Here is a 22,509-nt window from a genome sequence, read left to right on the forward strand (position 1 = left end):
TGCTTAAAGTCTGTTACTTTGATGATGTACTCTAATAAACAATAAGTATACGATTATAATTATGTTTTAGTTCAACCCAGCTCCAAGTATTGTTATTTATAAACTGTATTTTTTTTTTTTTTAGGTAGCGCGTATTGGATATTGAGAGTGAGGATGTATTGGTTTTATTGCATGGGTTTGTTTGATTTTGTGCTTGTTTAAGGGCAATTCTTGGACTATGGGCACTTTCATGTCCTTTGAACATATTTTATAAAAAACATTTAATTTTGAAAAATTCACACTTTCATAGTTAAATTTACAATGAAAGTACTTTAGGAACTTTTTAACCAGTAGTCTATAATTATTTTTTTCACCTTTTTAAACATCATTATACATGGAAATAATGCTGTTTTGTGCTTGTCCCACGCCCAGACTTCTGATCTTCAATAATGAAAAAGAAGTGTAAAAAAATGATTCATCCATTTAAATATGATTGAATAAAGTATCAGTAAAGGAATCAAAACATAATTGGGGATTTTAAGGTCAGACAACTATTAATGTGATTTTATATACAAAATGTAGTTGTCCCACAGTATTGCCCTCATTTCCACCACAACGCTGTATTGTCCTTTTAAAAAGTTTTTTTGAAAGATTGTTTGGGTAGTTTCTATGGAGATGAACAATGACATCACCAAGGGGCAAGGAACTCGACCGGAAGTTGAAGTCGGGTGGGGGCTGCCATCTTTTAGCAGAACTTCACTTGCGTTAGCATTCCCATTGACTCCCATTCATTTTGGCGTCACTTTGACAGCGAATAACTTTACATCTGAGGCGTTTAAAGACTCTGTTTGTCCATTATTTATTTCTAAAGATACACAACAATGTATAAAGGGCTCCATTACCTTCTATGTTACATTATGGCCCCGTATAAACAGTTTTTGTAAAAAATAGGCTAACAATTGCGTCATAACCACTCGGCTCTCTGTCGCATTACCGTACAGACAGGAGGAGAAGCTCGCAGGCAATTAACTTAATATGGCGTACTGGCGTTACATTTTAAAATACTATGCAAAATAATTAATCAGAATGCTTACTCCTGCTCACTCACGACAAAGAACTCCCCGCTCAAGCTCGCCGTCTCTGCAAGATTAACGATGGCAGTTTGCACGCACAGCCACTTAGAAGATTTACATCTGGCAGACAGGTTGCTGACGTCGTCAAGCTTCGTTTGAGTCTGCGCGTCAGAAACGGAAGTGCTAAAAAACGCTAAAACTGGGCTTCATTTGTCTCAATTGAGTTCCAATGGGGTCGCTGTGTCCATTTCTTTTACTGTCTATGGACATCACAACACATGTCTGACATGGAGGAGATTTTACATTTCTTCAGCAACTTGGAGAAGAAAACTCAAGGTAAATATTGCTTGAAATGAAAATATTTTTATTGTATGTCATTTCCAAACATGGCGTAACATCAAATGAGTCTGTAAATAAATTGATTTTTTAAACACAATTATATTTATTTTGCATGCATGGAATGCTTGCTACCAATTCATAGCTAATCTGTAATACTAGCTTGGATTTTACAAAATACTGTAGAACTGTCATTTCCATCCCTTTCATTTCCACCACATTACCTTCTTGTGTGGAAATGACAAAGGTGAGGTGGAAATGACATTTATGCTTACAAGGTGCAATTCATAGAATGAGTGGCTACATATGAATATTTTATTTATTGAAATGTACAACACTAATGTTTTTATTCAAATATATATTTGTTGAAATTTCATTTTATCTATTTTTAAGATGCCGCAGAAGTCAGCTGGAGAAAGGTCTCAGTGGTGCTCAAGTGAAAACAATTACCGGTATTGGGATCAATCGCTTTTATTGGCCACTGAGAGATGATGTCATCTGGTACCAATCCATGGATATAATAGGCCTCATCCCTGAGCCCGTACCAGTGATAAAATGGCACAAGGAGATTATGGCCCAATCCCAATTATATTTTTTACCCCTTCCCTTATGGTTTAGTGATTTCTAATTATGTCTACGGCAGTTATCGCCCTGATCAGACATATGCTGTGGCACTATCATGTCTGTAATGATATGAAGTTAGCAAATATTAGCGATTTTTTTGCAAACATTTCTTTGAGTAACATGACCGTTAATATGAACTCACAATTGAATGTAACATAAAACAAATGATTACTTTTCATTAAAATGTTTATTTTTGCCAAAAAAGCTTACATTTATGTGTCTTTTTGTTTGCTGTAGCAGCCATGTGGCCGAGTTAATTCATACCCCTTCGTTTAAAGTGTGGTCCCGAAAAATCTTCATTTGAAGGGCTATCTGGCCCTTCCCCTTCCCCCTACCCCTCCAACCAAAAGAGAATCTGGATACCCCTACCTCTTCACGTGAATGCGTGAAATGTTGGGGTTGGGGTAGGGGAAAGGGGAAGGGCTAAGGGGTAGAATTGGGATTGGGCCTAAAACAGAAGTTTGGAAAGAAATCTACAAGATTTGGCCTTGAATCACATCTCTCTCTCTGACACACACACACACACACACACTCCCTCTCTCATAAACTCTTTCACACACACTACCTCACTTTCATGCACATTATCTCTCGCACACATACCGTCTGGTCACCATAATTGCCCTCTGGACAAGCCTCCATGTTACTCTCTCTCTCTCTCTCTCTCTCATACACACACATCCCTCGTGATCTAGGTGCTTTACAAGTTCATGTTATATGATAATTTATCTGTTATAGTTTAAGGTGTCTTTTACATTTTCTCTTCAGAACAGTGTTCATCTAAGAGACCGATTAGAATTGTACAATACCAATCTAACTCACATACAACGTGTGCATGCTCAAGATGCTTATTAGTTCATGTTACAATGTATTGACATGACTAACTTTTTAGGTGTTTTTTAAGGATTCCAAAATTCAAAACAGTGTTCATCTAACCAAGTATAATGTTATAATTTTACAATTACAATTTATGCTTAACTTAAATTTTTCATGTGATTATTTGTGGTTAGTTGTTTACAGTAAGGCTGTAACTGTTCATCTGGTTATGGAACCAAACAGACTAATGACTAATGATTTGTTAAATGTGTTTCAAATATATGTTTTGTGCTTTTCTACATGGGCTTCCATTCATTGTCATTTCCACAACACCCAGTCATTTCCACCACCTCATAACTCTTTTAAAAAATATGTACAAAATTCTAATCACTCATTAAAAATTTCTGCATAGTTTATGGGATAATCTTCCACTTAATGTAATAACACAAGTAGTATTTTTCAGAAATGTGTGGTCTTACACTGTTAAGAAATTATGTATATCATATTAATTTTAAATAATAATCAGATATTTACATGTGATGGAAATGACATTTGTTTAGTGTGGATCGGGAAAATATGTCAAAAAACACCAATTTTTCTTATAATGTAAGTGCGTTCTCTTATGGATCATTAAACTAGACTAACTATATTGAACTATTAGATTGTGACAATTTTGATTTGAACAATTTTTTTTACCTCAAGTTCACAAGGCCAAAAGTGCCTGTAGTTGAAGAACCACCCTTAAATCCATTTAGCCTGCTGTCCGAGTCCTAGTTCTGCCCCACGGAGATTGTGCTTTGCCATTCAAGCCAGTTATGGTACAAATACTATAAATACCAGTAAATTAATAAATAAATAACTAGATTAAAATGGGTATATAAATATAAAATATTTCTAAATAATTACAAAGTCGATATAAAATACCAAATGAGATTAAAATTATTTTTAAATTGTATTTTAGTAAATAAATTGATTCAAACAATAAACAATATAAGACTGACAATAAATAATATAAATCAGATTAAAATAACGAATATGCATCTAACACTACAGTACCATAGTGAGTAGAAAAGTGTTTTAACTTAACAGAAATAAATATTTTCTAAATAATATTTTAAATTAGTATAGTACATATTATAAACATTTAAGTTAGTTTAAAACGGCTATTTATACATGAAAGGAGTTGAGGTTGTAGTAGGATGGGGTCATTTGAGGATGATCATATTTATGTGTTTCTCACCTCTAAAAGATTGAAAACCCCTGGTATATACTGCAGCTGATCACACACACACACACACACACTTTACCGTGTATTTCCAGTGGTGAAGCTCAGAGTGGGACAGTGACAGTGAGAATTCAGAGCCATCTGCTCTAGACAGCTGCATCGCTGCCCTTCAGAAGCAAGAGGAACAGAGTGTGCTCACAGAGACCCTGTCCCACGCAGAGTGACAGCTTCTGATTGATGATGTAATGTTGTCCCATAATATCTCAAACTAAAGAACTCCATAGGACTTAAGATTGAATCATATTTCAGGGATTAGGTGATGTCATTCATAAATTGATCATTGACACTTGTTTGTTTATATGTATTTTCAGTTATTTTTTTCCCCATGATGATGACAGATCATGATAGACTATTTGAAGAGGCAACTGAAGGTCTTCATCAGTTGTTAGCAGACAAACTTCCTCTTCCAAGTACCATTTATAACATTAAATGGTTTTGGGTGTTAAAAAGTTATAATCATAGTAGTGGTTTCATTATTTCGTATTACACATTTGAGAAAATTTGTTAACAGCAGATGACGTTATCATAGTGTTACTGTTGTACTGATGTAATATCAGTTCTTGATTGCAGGGAAGTCTTTACTCAATGTTATTGTTCTGTATGTGGATGAGGAAGTGGGGTTGAAGGATATGTTGCCTGTGATTGGCTCTTTGAAGCACATGAGGGCATGGCATTCGGCACAGATGATCATGGTCACTGAACACAGTGCAGGGTAAAATCGAATGTTCAATAGTAATATTCTGCTCTTGAGGTAATAGACCTGTCCTTTTTATTTATGAGCCCTGCTGTTCATAATCGCCCCACTTCTCTTGTTTCTGCTCTGTAAAGTGCAGAAAGCAGTCTTGTACCTAGATGCCCACTTATGTTCTCCATCAATGATTCGCAACTTTGTGGATGGGAGGTAGATTTGGAGAAGTGGACTTCATATTAGAGAGAAAAAGGTACATTATACTGTTCTAAAGCCCCTTTGTTAGCATATGTATAATAAAAAAAAGATATTCATGAGGTTAAAACGTGTAATTTCAGATTTGCAAAAATACAGTTGTCAAATAGTGTCAATGGTCCACTTGAGAGATAAGTGGCGGTAATGCACTTATAAGTCTGCTATCGACCGTAATGCAAGAAGAAGAAGAAGAATGCCTTGCGCTTGCTGCTGTGAAGCTCATTCACAAGAGCTTGGACACTGCATGAAGCAGAGGTAAATATATATATGTTTAATTCGGATTTGTCTGTGCATGTTTGTTTTTTTTACTCTCATAGATTCTGTTACCCTTTGCCATGCATTGTACAACTGAGACACTGCAACAACTGAAGCTAAAAATCATAATTTGTGTTCTACAGAAGAAACAAAGTCCCCTACATATTGGATGCCCTGGGGTAAGCAGATACACATCACATTTTCATTTTTGGGTGAACCATCCATTTAAATAAGATCAGATCATTCGTACTCACACTTACTTGTATTAGTCTGTTGCACAGACCTGCTCTTACCCTCCTCCATCCCCAGTTCCTCCTTGTACAGGCACATGATCACTTAGCATATTTTCCAGTTGTACAGTCTCGATTACAGACCTGTATGACATCTGCATGGAATTTTATATCTGTTACATATTAAAAAATGATTTTAATCGGATTATGCTTCGGGGGTTTCAAAACTCTGTGAGGTTTGCTTGTGGACAGCTCAGAATCTGAACCCTTCGCAGTGAAGCCTGCTTTCAAAATAATGTTCAGGACTTCTAAAATAATCTTAATCATGGTCCTGACTGAACTACAGCTAACTGAAAATGAAAGTAAATAAAATTAAAGTACTAAAAAATACTAAACTAAACCAACTTATGAATTTCTTTACCATAATTGTCTCTAAAATATTATCATGAGCAGTGCTTTAATTAAAAATAGATAAATAAATAAAAAATGCACAGGTCATCTTCACCTGTAGATATTCTTCTGTCCAGCAGAGGGCGAACACTTGCAAGAAATTATGGATGAGAAAACAGTAACTCGTACTGATTTGTGTAACTATGAAGTCAAATATAGAAAGATTCAGTAAGCATGCAGATGTAAAGAAAATAATTTGACTCAGGAAAATTTGATGTCTTAGCATTAAGAGAGCGGTTATACACTGCAGTATTTGCCTAAGTGTGGGTAAGGAAAGAACCAGTAAAGATCTAGATCTTCTTGGCCAAAAGTGAATTAAAAGCATTAATACAGGTAATACAGGTGGAAGTTTTCTTAGACGCAAACGTCAAGAATTTGTCTATTTATGAGTTTCTGTCACTCATGTGATGTAGAAACTGTACTAATTTATTTATATGGACCAGTGAAAAAATCCAGACTTGTTCAGAACTACTGGTTTAACTAAACCAGCAGAAGAAAGGCCTTAGCTACTGTTGAGCCCTGTCCAATAACTAATTACATTTGGGAGTTTGAAGGAATAATGTCAAACAAATGAAGCCTATTGTTTGTGAACTACGTTTGTGACTCTTCAGGTGGCACATTTCAGTCTGTGCCACCCATAAGCGTTTCTTACTAGTAGAAACGGGAATGAGATCTCATGAAGCTTTTAATATTTAGTAACAAACAACGCTAATAAAGATTGTTTCACACAATGACTTTATGAAATTATCCAGCACATTTGTGGCCCTACTGAAGACGCACTCTAAATTTTATTGTGGCTGTTTCTTGCTCTCTTTCCCTCTTTCTGCTTCTCTTACACTGTCGTTCTGTCATAAAAGTGAGAGTGTGGATTGCAATCGTTATGAGTTTCCCTCTCTAGATTCATCACAGCGGCAGTAGTGGAGACTTCAGCCCTCCAAACGGAGCCGATTACACCCCACAGTCTATTTACACAGGGCTCGTGCAGTACATTCACTGCATCTTTGCTGATTACCATTCACTTTTTTTATGTTATGCCCACAGTGCTTATGAACTTTATGTTTTTGTTATGTGCACCGCAATCAGTGTGAAAATGCTATTCTAATCTGTATCAGAGTAAGACCTGCAGTTGTTACCTGCATGTCTGATGAGAGATGACAGCACTTTCATGCGAACGTTCATGCAAAGGCATTCACACACTTTTACAAATACTTTTTATTACAATACAGCCTATTTTATGTACTTTTTTTTAGCATAATACTACGGTGGCCGAGACAGCTCAACACGCTGCAACTCAAGAAAACACATGCAAATTGCAAAAACATAGAACACGCAGAACTAATTTCACCATGTCGCATCGTACGCGTCTTTCCTGTGTGCTCAGAACTACTGAATAATGGAGCAGATCTCTTCAAAACTGACTTCCTCTATCTCTGCACGCCTTCTCTTGTATAGAAGCTGAAAGAGCTGATAAAGAGTTAGAAATGTGGCCAGCTCCCTCTCAGCCTCTTATTTTCCAGCCCCAAAGCTCTAGTTTAGTCCTGTCTAAGCACAAAGCTGATTTTGTTTCAACACTCAGGGGCACAAGCGCCCAGCAGCCCTCAAACAGCTTTATCTGTTACTCTCCTAATTGTAAATAAACCGTAAAGGGCCGTTTTTGTTTCTTTTCATTTGCCAGCTGCTGTCACAGCCAGCCACACTTTAATTTGTTGGTGACATAACCCTTTGCTTGGCTGAAACTGCTTGGTCATCTAATGTTTTTCCTTGGTCCTCTTCCTCCCTTTCTTTGAATAATGCATTAATGGCTTGACAGAATCTACAGTCACTAGGACCAGCCTTTTTTTTTCTTTCTTTTTTTTTTTTTTTTTGTGGTCGGTGACTTAACAAAGACACAAAATGTACATTTCTCTCTGAACATGAATATTTTATTACTTTAGGTTGCTTGGGAAATATATAATTTGCTTGGTTTTGTGTGTTTTAGGTATTAAACCTATATCTTACTATACACATAACTCGAAATACCAACATACACTTGATGCATAAAAAGTGACTGTACAGATTTCAGAAAAGACCTAAAGTCTCCTTGTATTCATAAACTGACCAATAGAATGAATATCATTAGTTTCTCTCAAATATGCAAATGAAAGTGGACATAAATTTGCATCCTTGAGTATAAATAACCGATTTTTTAAGAGGTAGTGCCTTTAGATTGTACCTACATGATGTATTCCCTTTGTTCACTACTGTATATAGAAGTATTTGGTTGATGTTCATTTATAATATATATATATATATATATGTAAAACTTTGTGTTCATGGAAGTATATAAAAGGATAAGAAATGTTTCTTGAAATATTAAAATAGAAACATTTTATTTTTTTTCTTCTTTTTTTTTCTAATTGTAATCCTGTACTATATTACTGTTTTCATGGTATTTTTTATTAAATTAATTCAACCTCGGTGAGCAACAGACCTCTTTCATAAACTTTTGAAAAACTGTTATCAACAAACCTGTGAATGTTAAAGTATATGAATGTATAAGTTTTGCTTAAAAAAAATAAATAAATGTGTGGCTGGTAAAACCAGTGCATTCAGGCAGTCAACCATTTACTAACTCTGCCAGTTTTCTCAATGTCACACGGTGAACTCTGCACTCAGAGCTAATGATTGTTGAGATGGCATGTTCCTCATGACTGTTTATACTGTAAAACTATATTGTCATTTTCCTCTTTGTATTGTTTCACACCTTGACATTCTTCTACAGTGGTTTGGCTTCCAAATCTGTCAAAGCCAAGCTACTCTTGGACCAACTGTGCACATTGTGTGGAGAAGTAAAGCCAACTCCAAAGTCCTCTGTGACTGATAGTTGGAAATTGATAACTTGCATCCAACAAAATATTTCCCAGAGCTGGAGCTGGGGCGACAATGATAAAAAGTGTTTCCTGTTGCAGGTGGGAGCTTGGTTTTCTTTTTCCTGTGTGATAAGCACTGAAACTTTCCCAGCGGCCTCCCAGCTCAGCTCCTGCAAATGGAGAGACTTCATGTCCATACTCCACAAGGACATACCTGGTATGAGCAACGTTTAATAAAATCGATTTATGCTTCGTTCTAAAGGCTGGTAATATGTATGATTGTACCATGCCGCCTGGTTATATGCTGACAATTATACGATGAAGTTGCATAATTGTATTCCCATGTATTTGGTAGCATGCTATTAACTCTTCATCCGTGCAGTGCCTGTTGTTGAGGTAAAAGGTGAGAGAGGCCACTACCTCTTCTTGGTGCAGGGTGCAGAGTCTGGAAGCTGCACATTGCAAATGAGAGTTAGATTAAACCCATACAACAGTCTCATCTATCATAGCAGTAGCTGAGGCCACCTAGATGTCACCAAGATGACACAAAGGAGAAAATATACTCCACTTAGTCCAGAATTGCACAATCCTGAGCTTTATAAATGTAGAACACATCATTTTTTATCTAATTAATATGGATTGAAAACACTGGATTGGAAATACAATAGCACAGTCCCAGACTTGTAGTCACGTTTTCCTTTTGGACACATGAAAACCACCGTGTTCATTTCAGCAGACTTCATCAGGGTAAATGTTTCAAACCCATTATTTGTTGACAGTGCAACTAAGGACATTTACTGCAGTTCTGCAGTAAAAAAAGGCGCTCTGCTCAGTGCTCCTGTAGTCTACACTGAAGACATAGAGCGCCCTCTCGCAGCTGTAGACGGTAATGTTTTCTCTTGGTTCTAAATAAATGTGACTTATAGTCCGGTGCGATTTACATTATTTTCCTCGTCATGACGTATTTTTGGACTGATGCGACTTATACTTAGGTGCGACTTATAGTCCGAAAAATACAGTAAACAATCTCTGGAATATGATAAGGATATTTTTCCCACTTTCCCTTTTTGCAGTATAATCAAATTAGAACGGAACACTTGTTTGGGTCCTTGTGCTTTTATGTCCATTCACTATTATTTTTCTTTCTCTTTTTATTATACATATTTATAAAAAAAAATTACCCTGAAATGAAATACAGAAAATGTGGTTTTCTTCTTTGATGGTTCTAACACTGATGAATATAATAAGACGACACAAACTCATTTTCATTATTCAAAATTCTTATTTCAGGAAAAACCATAAAAATGATATGCAGCTTGTTATTTAATGTATATAAATGCTAAATTTAATTTCTAGCATTTTTAGCATCTTACACGCTTAAAGTGCCCGCTAGCACTAGTGACGTGGCTAACTGGTAACTGATTGCTTTAAGAAAGACCTTTGGTGTAAATATACTTATTCTTAAGGCATCAATATTTTTATGATCATAAAGCTAGTTTCTCAAAATATCTTGATACTTCACTTGTATGTTCATTATTGAATGAATTCCATTTAATGTATTGTATCCATGCAAGTTTCTGCGTGGCTGCTAAAGCAAAAGCACAGGGTACTGGAGAAACAACATATTTGGAAAACAATCCAGTGCATTTTGCATTTACACTCTGGAGAGCTTGAAAGAATTCTCTTTACAGTGTGTTTTTGCAGCATTGATCAATGTAGCCACTAGCCAATCTGTTACATATCTGTTGATTTCTTGAATGCATTGGCCGGTCAGAGGTGTTTTCATTCAGAATCCACTCAACGCTGCACTTTTGTTCAGGGCGAAGTTCTGCTAGCTCACGAATCATCTCATTATAACAAAGTGTAGACACAATGTAAAGAGATTTATTGTGCAGTGTAGAGGCATTCATTGATTAGAACGCAACTAAGATTGCGATAAACTGAAATGAGTTACAGCTTTTTAGTGATTATAAAGGGGGCGCTCTTTGCACACTTTCTTGGCTTCGACTCTGTACCTGAAGTGAGGGCAAATGTTAAATTAATTTGGAAAAGTGAAAGAACAAGTAATATTAAATGTGAACCAATCTGCAGGGCCCCACACTGTGTCCTATCTTGTCATGACAACAACCAGTAAAAAGGGATTTTTTTGTAAATATAAGTTTTGTCTCAACTGTGACTGTGATGAGTGACAGGATTTGCAGATAGATAGGTTCCTTTTTCTTCTGTGTCATGCTCAGTTGCGATTGTGTCAGGCGTTTCGTGTCCAGTATGGACATGCAAATGCTTGTCGCTGGAAACTTTGTCTATGGAAGCTGATGTGTCAATAAACTTAAATTAAACTGAAACTGAAACTTTGTCTATGGTTATAAAACAGTACACATGTTTTTGTGGTTTTAAAGGTTAGACTATGCATGCATACTTAAATATGAGCTTAAATTTGGTTATAGGTTTTGATCTAGCTCAAATGTCATAGAATATAGATGATGGCCCTTCTTAATGGTGTGCATTTAATACATTAATGTAACCAAAACAATGCTTGTAAGAAATAACAATATTACAGTTCTGAGTTAGGCAGGTTTCTCTCCTGGTACTTTGCTTTGGACGTGATTAACACCTTTAATTCACTCTTCTGCATTCTCAGACTCTCGTTCTCTTCTCTTCTTTCTCCACAGGGAGCAGCACTGCTGACTGGATGCAGTCCCTGCCATGTCTCCGTGGAGAACAGTTCTTGCAAAGGGAGAGAAAGCTGGCCAACATGCAGACTCTGGTCCTCGAAGAATGCTGTCGTAAGTGTTTCCCAGGCAACAGAAAATCTTTCACAAGGACCTCTAAGTATTCACACACTGTGCTTAAGTCACCCCAGAGCAGCACATTTCTAATCATATTCCTCTGGTCACACATTCTCAGTCTCACACGAGCGCTTTCTGAAAATTAAGATCTCTTATGCGTTGTAAACAATAGAACTTTTGTCAGACTCTCAACGTCTACTGTGTTAAAAGGGTTAATTGTGTAATTAAAAATTAATTGTGGTATGTCATTGCACTGTTATTAGGCTTGTAGCTAATACATTCAGGTTAGCTCCTAGGCTGTATCAGATGTTTGACACATTTTCTTTGCAGACTTGGTATACAGAGTAAATTGTATATACATTGAACATCAAATTATTTGTGAAGACGATTAAAGAACCAATGTGTGATCATGGACCCTTTACCATTTAATAACTTAAGACGCTTAAACTCAGGTTGTTCTGGGGGATGTTGTTGGAGTAATGATAACTGATTTGTAAACATCTTCTAATTTATTAATTATAGAGCTGTCTCAGATGTGCCAAGTTTCATTAGTGTGCCTTATGAGGAAAAAGGCTTAGTCGCAGAAAAAAGGATTCTGCACGAAGTGGCAAAGTCACATAGTCTGTGAAGACAGATTATTAACAGCTGGTCTATGTGGTAATTACACTACATCGGAATCCAAACGTGCGTTTCATTCACCGACCTCAATGTGGCTACTTACATGTATTACTTACTGTACATGTTTCAAAAATCATTTGAAACATGTAAGTAGTAGAAACTTGGAATGGCTGCTCGCTCTAACGTTAACCAAGAAAGGTGTGTGCTATTCAAGTGTTTGTGCTAAGTGTGGAACCTGAATAGTATTGCACCCACCGCATGACTGTTCACTTTGAGGTACCGGTGCAATCACTTGCATTTAACTTAAAATACTGTCATTTTTGCTGATATAGAGTAATTTGAATTTGTAAAAGGTTTGTGCACTCAAAATAACAACAAAACATTGTGCTTTTGTAAAATAATGAAAGCAAACTGTGCTCTTTCTGCCATCTAAGGTTAGGTCTCTGTGAACTTGAGCACGGCAAAAAAAAAAAAAAAAAAAGAACCGAAACTCTGTGCTTACCTCACAGACATGCAAAATATATCTGTTGAAAGTGAAATGTCTGTTTTTAGAAACGTCTTTCTCAGCAGTCTGTGGAGATGACAAGTCAAGCACTGCATCTGGAAATACAGAAAACACTAGTTTATCAGTGAATTATTGGAATGTTTAGGGAGTCTTTTTGTTGTTTTTTCCCTGACACATTCATAATCATTACTTCTGCTGGTGTGCTGTGGCAAGTTTTACTGCTCCGGGTGTGTGTTCACGGTGTGTGTGTGTGTACACTGCTCTGTGTGTGTGCACTTCGGATGGGTTAAATGCAAAGCACAAATTCTGAGTATGGGTCACCATACTTGGCTGAGTGTCACGTCACTTTTATGTGTGCACTTGATCGCTGATAGGCTATAGGCAATTAAAGGCTCATTATTATGAATTATATGGTTTGTTAATATAAATGTGCAATTACTTGACTTATTGCTAAAAATGAATGACAACTAGTCGACTAGAAATATCTTTAGTCCATGGCAGCCCTAATTAGTACCACATATTGATTACTGATCGTATTTAATATAATAAAATCCAGTTTAGACCAGTGCTTCTAGACTGGCTTCACTTTGTTGACCAGATTTATATTGTCAAGTGGTGAGCCAACATAGTATGTCAAAAATGTGCTTGATGTCAAATGTTCTGAAACTACCATTGACTACATAATTAACACAATGCAAAATTATTAACATGCCAGTCTGAACAGGATTTTTTTTTTTTTTTTTTAAGAAATAAACAAGAAAGTTGGTCACCTGAATTTATTATGTTGACTAACTGAAAACTGCTTGGTTTGAAAGAGAATTTTGAGTGCTTCATATATTTCTACACTATTGTCAGTAAACTCTTTTTTTTTTTTTTTTTTTTTTTTTTGCCCATAAAATTTGACTTATGTGAATGCACCTTAATAAAAAGAAAAAAACACTAGACTAAATGTTGTATAAGTAATATATGGTATGGGCCAGATACCAAATGACAATGTGGTAAAATATTGGAGAGTTTACAATCTCTTTTGCGCCTGTGTGAATGAAAGACATGGCAGGCCCTGTTTGCTTCCATTATTAGTAAAATATTATACATTTTTTATCCTTAGTTAACATAGTGTTCCTAATTAAGATGAACTTTTATTATTTACTTAACCTGTTGCTCTTTCTAACCATTACATGTTCTACAAAACTATGAGAACATACAGAGAGCCCGGCAAAGATCCAGGTAAACCGTCTGGTACCATATCAATTTATCTGAAAACTCATTACCATGTCTGGAGCCTTCAGTTATCATCTTTGTTGAGGGCCTAAAGAATCTCAAAGCAGTTTATCAGTGTATGGGGAAAACAGGTTCTGCAGCTTGGAAATGTTGGAATAGTAAATTTGTGTTTGGTTGGTTGAATAAATTCCGGCGTCATCCATGGGTGCAGGCTCTTCAGCAGTGGTTCCTCTGAAAGTCTGATGGGGCCTGAAGATAGCCAGAGAGGAGGTTCTACGCTGCTGGATGCCAGAGAACTGCTCAAACACTTCACCCCTGATGGACTGCCTAGCGGGGAACTACAGCCGCTGCCAGCTCTTAGAGGGTTAATCATACACACACAGTTTCTGACATGATGTCTCTTAGGGGGGCATATGATGATTTTTCCTTTCTCTGTGGAGTGTTACAAGCTCTTGGTGCATAAAGAAGATCTGTAAAGTTGCAAAAACTAAAGTCTCAAATCCAAATAGATATTCTTTATCGAAGTTAAGACTCTGCCACACCCCCCTAAAATGGCTCATTGAAACACACGCCCACGTCTACGTCACTATGTGGAAATATTTGCGTAATGCCGCACAAATGTTAATGCAAAGAAAGAAGGCGTGGTTTCAGTGACCACAGTTAGTGTTCAAGCAGTCATATCAGGGAGATGCGTGTGTGTATCTAGGCGACCCACTCTTGCCCAAGGAATATTTTTTATATACATATATATATATATATACCTGTTTGCCAGTGTTTGACCCATGCCTGTTACAATCACGTCTCTGTGTAGTAAAAGCTTGCACATGGATCCGCACGTCTCACGACTCGTCGGCTCCCATGTTACAGAGAGAGAAAGAGACGGTCAAACAGTGGAGTCAGCTGTCTTAACCGTCTGTGGCTTGTGTAATGCAAACACATACAAGCTTCATCACTGTGTCTGTCAGGTGACTCTGTTCCCATTTCTGGCTTGAACTGACGGTAACATTAAGGACATTATTAACTGTCTTTACATTTATTTTGAAAGCTGAAACTCGCGATTATGGAAAGGGGCATTACATTTCTGACGAGTGTTTGCGGTGTTCGACCAATCACAATGCACCGGGTCAGTTGGCCAATCAGAGCAGACTGTGCTTGTCGGAAGGAAGGACTTTGTAGAAAACTATGCGTTTGAGAGAGGTGGGGCATAGAGGACCTACAATAATGTATAAAATTTGAACAACAGATTTTTTTACTTTAAAGCATGTCAGCTCAACATATTCTGTTACACCAAATACACAAAATAACGATCTTTAAAAAAAGCATCATATGACCCCTTTAATTACTTTTCCCCCTAGCTTATTAAAACTTCAATTCAAGTCCCTTAAGACAAGGGGGAGCATGTGTGTACATGGTAGAACATTTTTACATTCAGTTTCTACAACTTTTCTTGTTTTCTGCTTGTACTGGTTTTAAAAGGATAGTTTACCCCTAAGCACTTCATTTATTCACCCTCAAACTGTGCGAAAACCAATATGACTGACTGGCTTCTTTGGAACACAATAGGTGAACATTTTGAAGAATATTCTGGATTTCATTTCAGGATTTAATGACCAAAAAAAAAAAAAAAATAATAAAGTAGCCTATATAAAAAAAGGTCAGAAATTATTCATATATATAACTTTTGACACTATAAAGTTAAATTATGTAAGGATAGAAAAATAAAATAATATGTGACATATACATATAAAGGGAAGTCGGACTCCCAATTGAAAGGTTGGGAGTTCGAGTCCCGGGCCGGCAGGAATTGTAGGTGGGGGGAGTGCATGTACAGTTCTCTCTCCACCTTCAATACCACGATTTAGGTGCCCTTGAGCAAGGCATCGGACCCCCAACTGCTCCCCGGGCGGTGTGTGTGTGTGTGTGTGTGCGAAATGCAGAGCACAAATTCTGAGTATGGATCACCATACTTGGCTGAATGTCACGTCACTTTCACTTTTTCATACCCAAAAATTCTTCATACAGTGGACTACCAATAAAATGTATAAAAATTTGGGACCTAAAACTATTCAGACACTTTGACCTTACCATTTTTTGCTGTGTTATCTGACAATATCCTGATGAAATTGTTCCGGCTAGGACTAGGAATATTGAAAAAAAAAAATGCGCTATGCAATGCCTTGTTAAAAATGCGATATTCGATACGATATTGCTTAAAGTTTGTAAAGTCAATCTTAATTATATTATTAAATATGTAAAAATTACAATTATGTATCCATTTTGTTTCACACTGTTTCTTGGAAAGCCAGGTTATATCTAGTAGAGATAAAGATAATACTGAAATCATTGCTTTAGAGAATAAAATTAAAATAAATAGTGGTAAGATTTTCCACATAACTTGCCCTCTTCCAGTTACACATAGTCTCTAGAAATCTGCATTTTTATTTGTTCCTGAACTGAATGTCTCTAATTGTGGTTTGTGCTTTTGTTTGTGTAGTGAACAGTGTAGTCTCCTGACCTCACACCCAGGAAGGTGACCAAGCTTCCTTTCTCAAAGGCCGCCAGATCCCGCTACCATGGAATAGAGTAAGTTTGTGTGTGTGTGTGTCTATATAAAAACCCATCAATATTACAAACCATTCTCCCTAATTTCTTGATGTTCTCAAACCATTCTCTGGGTGGGTTTCAGGTTCAGTCTGGATGAGCGTAAGGCCCTTGAGCTTTGTGAAACTGCAGTCTCGTCTAATGAGATATGAGACCCAGAGTACATGCTGTAAGGAGTCCTGCCCTGTGCCATTTGCCCTCAGTCCTGTACCCTCCCCAGCCGTGCTGTCTGAACCGGGCAGCGTGCCCGACGATGAAGCTCTGCACAGTGAGCCACCCCGTCTCCAACCACACAAGAGGTGAGAACACTGCATGCATGATTGCAAGAATTGCAATACGGCTTAATATGATGATATAGCAAAGGCTATGATTTCACTGAACATGTGTGCTGCACATTTGAAAGTCAGCTGCGTTGCTGCTTTGTGTCTAGCTGTTACCAGGGAAACCACTGTATTTCTACCATTCCAAAAGCACCTCCAGCTGGCAGAGAATGAATGTTTATGTTTTTATTCAGCAAACATGCAGAGTTGTAAATGTGAACTGGTGGATCGACAAGAAGCTAATGCATTATAAAAATGTTAATATTACATATTATTTAATGAATAGGCTATAATGATTGATAATTATTTAAATTAATATAGCCTAATAATTGATACTTTTGCCTACATTTTCTTAAAAAGAAAATGGTTTAAAGGCTAAAATGTAAAGTTTATCATTCTAAAAACCTTTTTGATTTTGTGAAAACTTGTATCTGAACTCTAAATCATACTTTTTACAGTCATGTTATTTGTGCAGGTCTTAAAAAGTCTTAAATATGAGCTTAAATAACCTGCAGTTACCCTGGTCTTCCAAAAAACATCAGTTTATGTTTTTGGTAGGCCTATATAATTGTCCAGACCTGGTAAGTAGGGTTCATTACTGGACCTCAAGCAATTTTAGTTGAAGACCCCATTAATTTTTGATGTTATATTAATAAAGTAAATATTTTTCAGATTTAAAGAAGACATTTAATTTATAAAAATGCAGTAAATCTGTAATATTGTGTAATATCATTCTATTTTAAAAGAACTGTTTTCTATTTGAATATATTTTCAAATGTATTTTATTCCTGTGATGACAAAGCTGAATTTTCAGGAGCCATTCCCCCAGTCTTCAATGTCACATGATCCTTCAGAAATCATACTAATATGCTAATTTGGTGTGTAATTATCAATTATCATTGCTGCCCAAATATTAATAATGATCCTTATTATCTTTATTATTATTAATGGGCAGTCTGTTTTAATGATATTCTATTTGCCAGTTTTTGAACTAGTCGACCCATCGTTACGTCACTTCTCAGAAGACGGACATTCAGTTAGAAGGTCAAACTAATGTTTCTTCAGTTAGGTTCATTTTCTGAAGCTGTCAGTTCATTGATTCTCCTTTGTGGCTCATTTTATTTCTGCCTACTCATCATTGCCTTCCTCTGCCCCTCTGTCCCTCCACTTTACATGCATTTGAATGCACCATAAGTCACTCACACCCAAATTGAATATAGATCTGCACTTGATGGCTTTGTCAAAGAGTGAAATGAGCAATGAATGAAAATAACTGAGTAGTGCTGCAATGAATGTCAAAGTCTTGCTATTTCCAGCATATTTAGTTGAATTCATGTAGGCCCTCTCTTAATGCACTTTAACATATGGCAGAGATCAAATGTCTAATGTCTGGCTGCCTTTGCTGCCACTGAAGTCCAGCGTGCATTAGATGATGTGTTGTCAGGACATGACCACAGCGGTGTCACATTATTGGGAACTAAACACACAAGATAAAAAGGATTAAAAAATCCAGGAACAGAGCAGTTTCTTTTTAAACGGGCTTAGAAAGTGAGTGCTAGAACTGAGATTGTGAGAAGAAAAAGAGGTATAAGTGTGTGCTCCAGTGCTTAAGTAGGCCATCACATCAAATAATTTTGATTAGAGTTTTAATGTGAGCTAAAAAAAGTGAGACTGTTGGATCGATGAACTCAGAGAGGCAATATCTTACACCATCCACCTCATCCCCTTTAAAAGACCTGTTCCAGCTCAGGTCTGGCCTCATTTTCTGCAGAGATTTGGGATCAAATAGTGATGCACAATTTGTATTGGTATCATTTTGTTTCTAATGAGACTTTTTAAAAATTTATTCTCATTGGACATTGGATATATATATATATATATATATATATATATATATATATAGTACAGAGACAGACCAAAAGTTTGAAAACACCTTCTCATTCAAAGAGTTTTCTTTATTTTCATGATTATGAAAATTGTAGAGTCACACTGAAGGCATCGAAGGCTATTTGACCAAGAAGGAGAGTGATGGGGTGCTGTGCCAGATGACCTGGCCTCCACAGTCACGAAATAAAGAAAACTCTTTGAATGAGGAGTGTCCAAACTTTTGGTCTGTACTGTATATACAGTTACAGACTGTGCACAAACTTTTTCATGCCACTGTATATATATATTATATATATATATATATATATATATATATATATATATATATTTTTTTTGTGTTCGCTTTTATTTATTAAGGACAGTGCAGAGTGTATACAGGATGTGAAACAAGAGAGAGAGGGGTGGAATGGGAAAGTTTTTAAAGTTGGGTCAACCGAAGAGCAATCAAGCTATATTTCAGAGCGCTGGCTATAGACATAAACACTTTGGGTATTTAATGGGTAATTTTGGGGTAATTAATTCATGCCTATTTGACTTTTTCAGATTTCAAAACCTAAAGAGGTTTATTTTGCAATAATGGCCAACTGACTGTGCATTATCCTGCTTATATTACAACTCGACAAATTAAAATATGGGTATGAAATATTGATTTAAGTGTTAAAAGAGAGATACAAAATGGTACAGCTTTGTAGAAAATTGGTGTCTAGGGACTACAGTCAAATATGCAGTTTAAGGGTCATTATACCAAAATATGTGACCATTGATAAATGTTGCATTTGACCAGAATTGAGTGAGCCATGGAATTAGGCAAAACAGCTCTCAACCCATTCAAAACCTTAAACCTTTTATTTTGTTCATTGAGTTCAAAGTCCTCAGCAAATATCAGGTCTTAATGTGAGGTCTAAATGCAGAAGTTATGTGATTGTGTGTCGTTCTCATCCATTGTTTCTGCTTCAGATGCTGAGGGAGGTGGTTGTTAAGAAGCTCAATAAACACGGGATCAGCATTGAGCACAAGTGCTTTGAAGCTTGAAGTCAAAGACTGTTTGACATATCAAAGTTTTATCTGAAGGTGGGTACGAATCATTCTGCCTCTTTCCCTCGCACCCTGCTGTCCTGCCTTTAGGACGTCTTTGAAGCTCTCAAAATATGCTGCGTAAACTCTGCCGATTGATGTTATCTACATCATTTATCCATGACAGGGGAGCAAAAACTTAGTTCAATAGACTTGTTTCAATTCCCTTTGTTCCTAAAGCATTGAGTGAGGAAGAAATATCAGTCTTTTGTAGCACCTTACTATTTTCCCCTAAAGTTATTAATGTCACGATTTTTGTGTGCACCAAAATCATTCCCAATGAACTCAATTTCTACAAGGCTGTTTCTGTAAGACCTCAATATTTAAATGACCTCTGATATGATAGCACACTCCTTCATTTTGTTCATCATAATGGGTAAAGTTGATGGATACTGAATAGACATTGATATTCCATGTAAACATGGGTGGTACTATGTGCTCATGGTTTTGAGTTTTGACGTTTCTCTTTTAAGTTAATTATTTTGACAAAATATACATACATTTAATTTTCATAGTGTAATGTCTGGTAGTGTAAATATGCATACTTGTAATAATGCATTAGCAATGTTTCGCTTGCACAATGCTCTTGGAGCTGTTATGCCTCAGTAACCTGTGTTTGTTTTACAACAGGATCTGAAAACCTCACGTGGCATACATGAGGAAATGAAGAAAGCGGCCGCTAACAACTGTTTTGACATAACCCGAGTTGATGAAAATGACAAGTTAAATTGATACAATGGATAATGTTTTATGCACATGCGGTTCTCATCCACAGGTGACTGATTGGGTTGTGGAGAAATCATCTAAAAGATGACTTAATTTTGAGTTGGAAACACTGAAGGTAAACCTGCAGTAGAACACAGTCATAAGAACAACAACATGATGATACAAAGTAAATGAATGGAGCTTGTAGTAGAAAAGAGCTTCTAATGCTAGAACTTCTCAGAGCATTAATTATAGAACTGTTCCTGACAGGAGGCATGTATATAAATACGTCTATATAGTGTTTGAGATAATGATATTTTAATGTATTAAAAATATTTTGTTTGGTTTTATATGGTATATCATAAACACTCAAACTGTCTGACAAATATGGCCACGTGTTTTCTGAGAAATGCTGTTTTGCATCATGAAAATCAATCAGAGGGCATTTCTGTCCAGATCGTATTTCAGTAATCAGTTCACTCAAATCAGTATGAAACAAGCACCAAACCAGAGTCTCGACTTTTCCAAAACCTCATCATTCCCTCAGTGATTACCTCATCGTTGATCACACACAAGCGATCAGCACTTAACTACCACTGCAAGTAGTTTGCCCTAAAATGACTTCAGTGTTGGGATCAGATCACATTGGTCTGAGGCCATTAAGGGTAACTGCCCCCTGGTACTCCTTGCCCAGAAAACGTTGAGGGTGTCTTGTTTGGCAAAGCCACCAGACACATTCCAGTCCCACACAGAGCCATTGTTCTCACTCCTGGGTGCCCAGAGGGGTGATGGGAAAGGAGGGAGGGGGCTGCACATAACATTGTCAACACTGAGAGTCCTCAAAGGCAATACGCAATCTGAGCTCACTCACTGCTTATCAGCAGAGCTGCTCTAGTTCATATGGTGGAACCCAGTGTTATGATATTGATCAAAACTGATTGTTTTTAGTTTATTTTGATAATTGCTTGGTAAACTACTAGTGCTTGGGAAACTTTGTTAAACTTTAGTCTTTTTTGAGTGTGTTTAAGCATCTCACTTTGTTCTGCATGCTAACATCTTGATATAATAGGGTTCTTATTATGAGGAATCAAATTTTCCTCGAACCTTTCCTTGTTTAAACCTTTCCTTGTCCATTGTACTATGAAAATATGCTGTGATTTTCAGAACTTGAAACATCTTCCCCAGTAACTATTTATTGACATTTAAGCTGAAAGCTAGGAAGTGTGAATAACATTATTCCTAAACAGTAGAACTAATGATGAGTGAATTATGTTAGTCGGTCACACCTTGTGCTGCTCCTTGATGTGTGTAGCACCTGCTCCACACACTCCATATCCTGCGTATGATGTACAAAATATTTGTTCACTCAAACATATTGTCATATTGTTCCAAAACTGCATTAACTTTATTTATTTTTTTCTGCTGAATACAAATCAAATTGAAGAATGTTTTTGTCATTATGAAAGTCAGTGGGGTCTAACAGTTGGCCATTTCTGATGTAGTTTGCTTATGCATAACTAGTGTTTTAAATTCTTTTAGGAGTGAACGAAAACCTAAATTCCAATCGTTTCTTCAGAAAACTTGAAGTGACTCAATTCCAACTTGTAAAAGAGTTCACGTCCTGAAAGAAGTCGAGATAACTTGAGAACTCTTCTTTTGAGAGCTCCCACTTGTGCCACCTGTCTGCTGCATTGATTCATACCATTTTATTTAATAATTCCTACAACTGACTGTTGTCCGTGTGTTAATAATGATAAATAATATTATAAATGTTGCTATAGCCCAGTGTTGAATAAGCAGAATGTTCCAGATTGGCATCTAGTAATTACAGTTATTAATATATAGAGGGAAAGAGTGAACACATAATTCCACACCATCTTTGTTCTCTTTGAAGCTCGGAAAAGTCTTGGACCCCATTGACTTCTACATATTTTGGGTAGAATCGTTCTTTA

At 36.6% G+C, this 22,509-nt stretch overlaps 1 protein-coding gene across 1 annotated transcript; it reads left to right on the forward strand.

The window, feature by feature from the left end:
- The first annotated feature begins 1,330 nt into the window (after positions 1 to 1,330).
- LOC128030215 (mdm2-binding protein-like) lies at positions 1,331 to 20,826 on the forward strand. Its single transcript, XM_052617687.1, is given in 17 exon segments — positions 1,331 to 1,388; positions 4,159 to 4,258; positions 4,459 to 4,520; positions 4,681 to 4,822; positions 8,708 to 8,816; positions 8,937 to 9,054; positions 9,220 to 9,348; positions 11,510 to 11,623; positions 13,925 to 13,976; positions 14,182 to 14,352; positions 16,273 to 16,276; positions 16,477 to 16,553; positions 16,657 to 16,686; positions 16,688 to 16,870; positions 17,002 to 17,021; positions 19,641 to 19,849; positions 20,483 to 20,826. Coding segments are annotated over 17 exon segments (1,680 nt in total). The 3' UTR covers positions 20,585 to 20,826.
- The last annotated feature ends 1,683 nt before the right edge of the window (positions 20,827 to 22,509 follow it).

The sequence above is a fragment of the Carassius gibelio genome, chromosome A16, assembly GCF_023724105.1.
Source record: "Carassius gibelio isolate Cgi1373 ecotype wild population from Czech Republic chromosome A16, carGib1.2-hapl.c, whole genome shotgun sequence".
Classification (NCBI taxonomy): Eukaryota; Metazoa; Chordata; class Actinopteri; order Cypriniformes; family Cyprinidae; genus Carassius; species Carassius gibelio.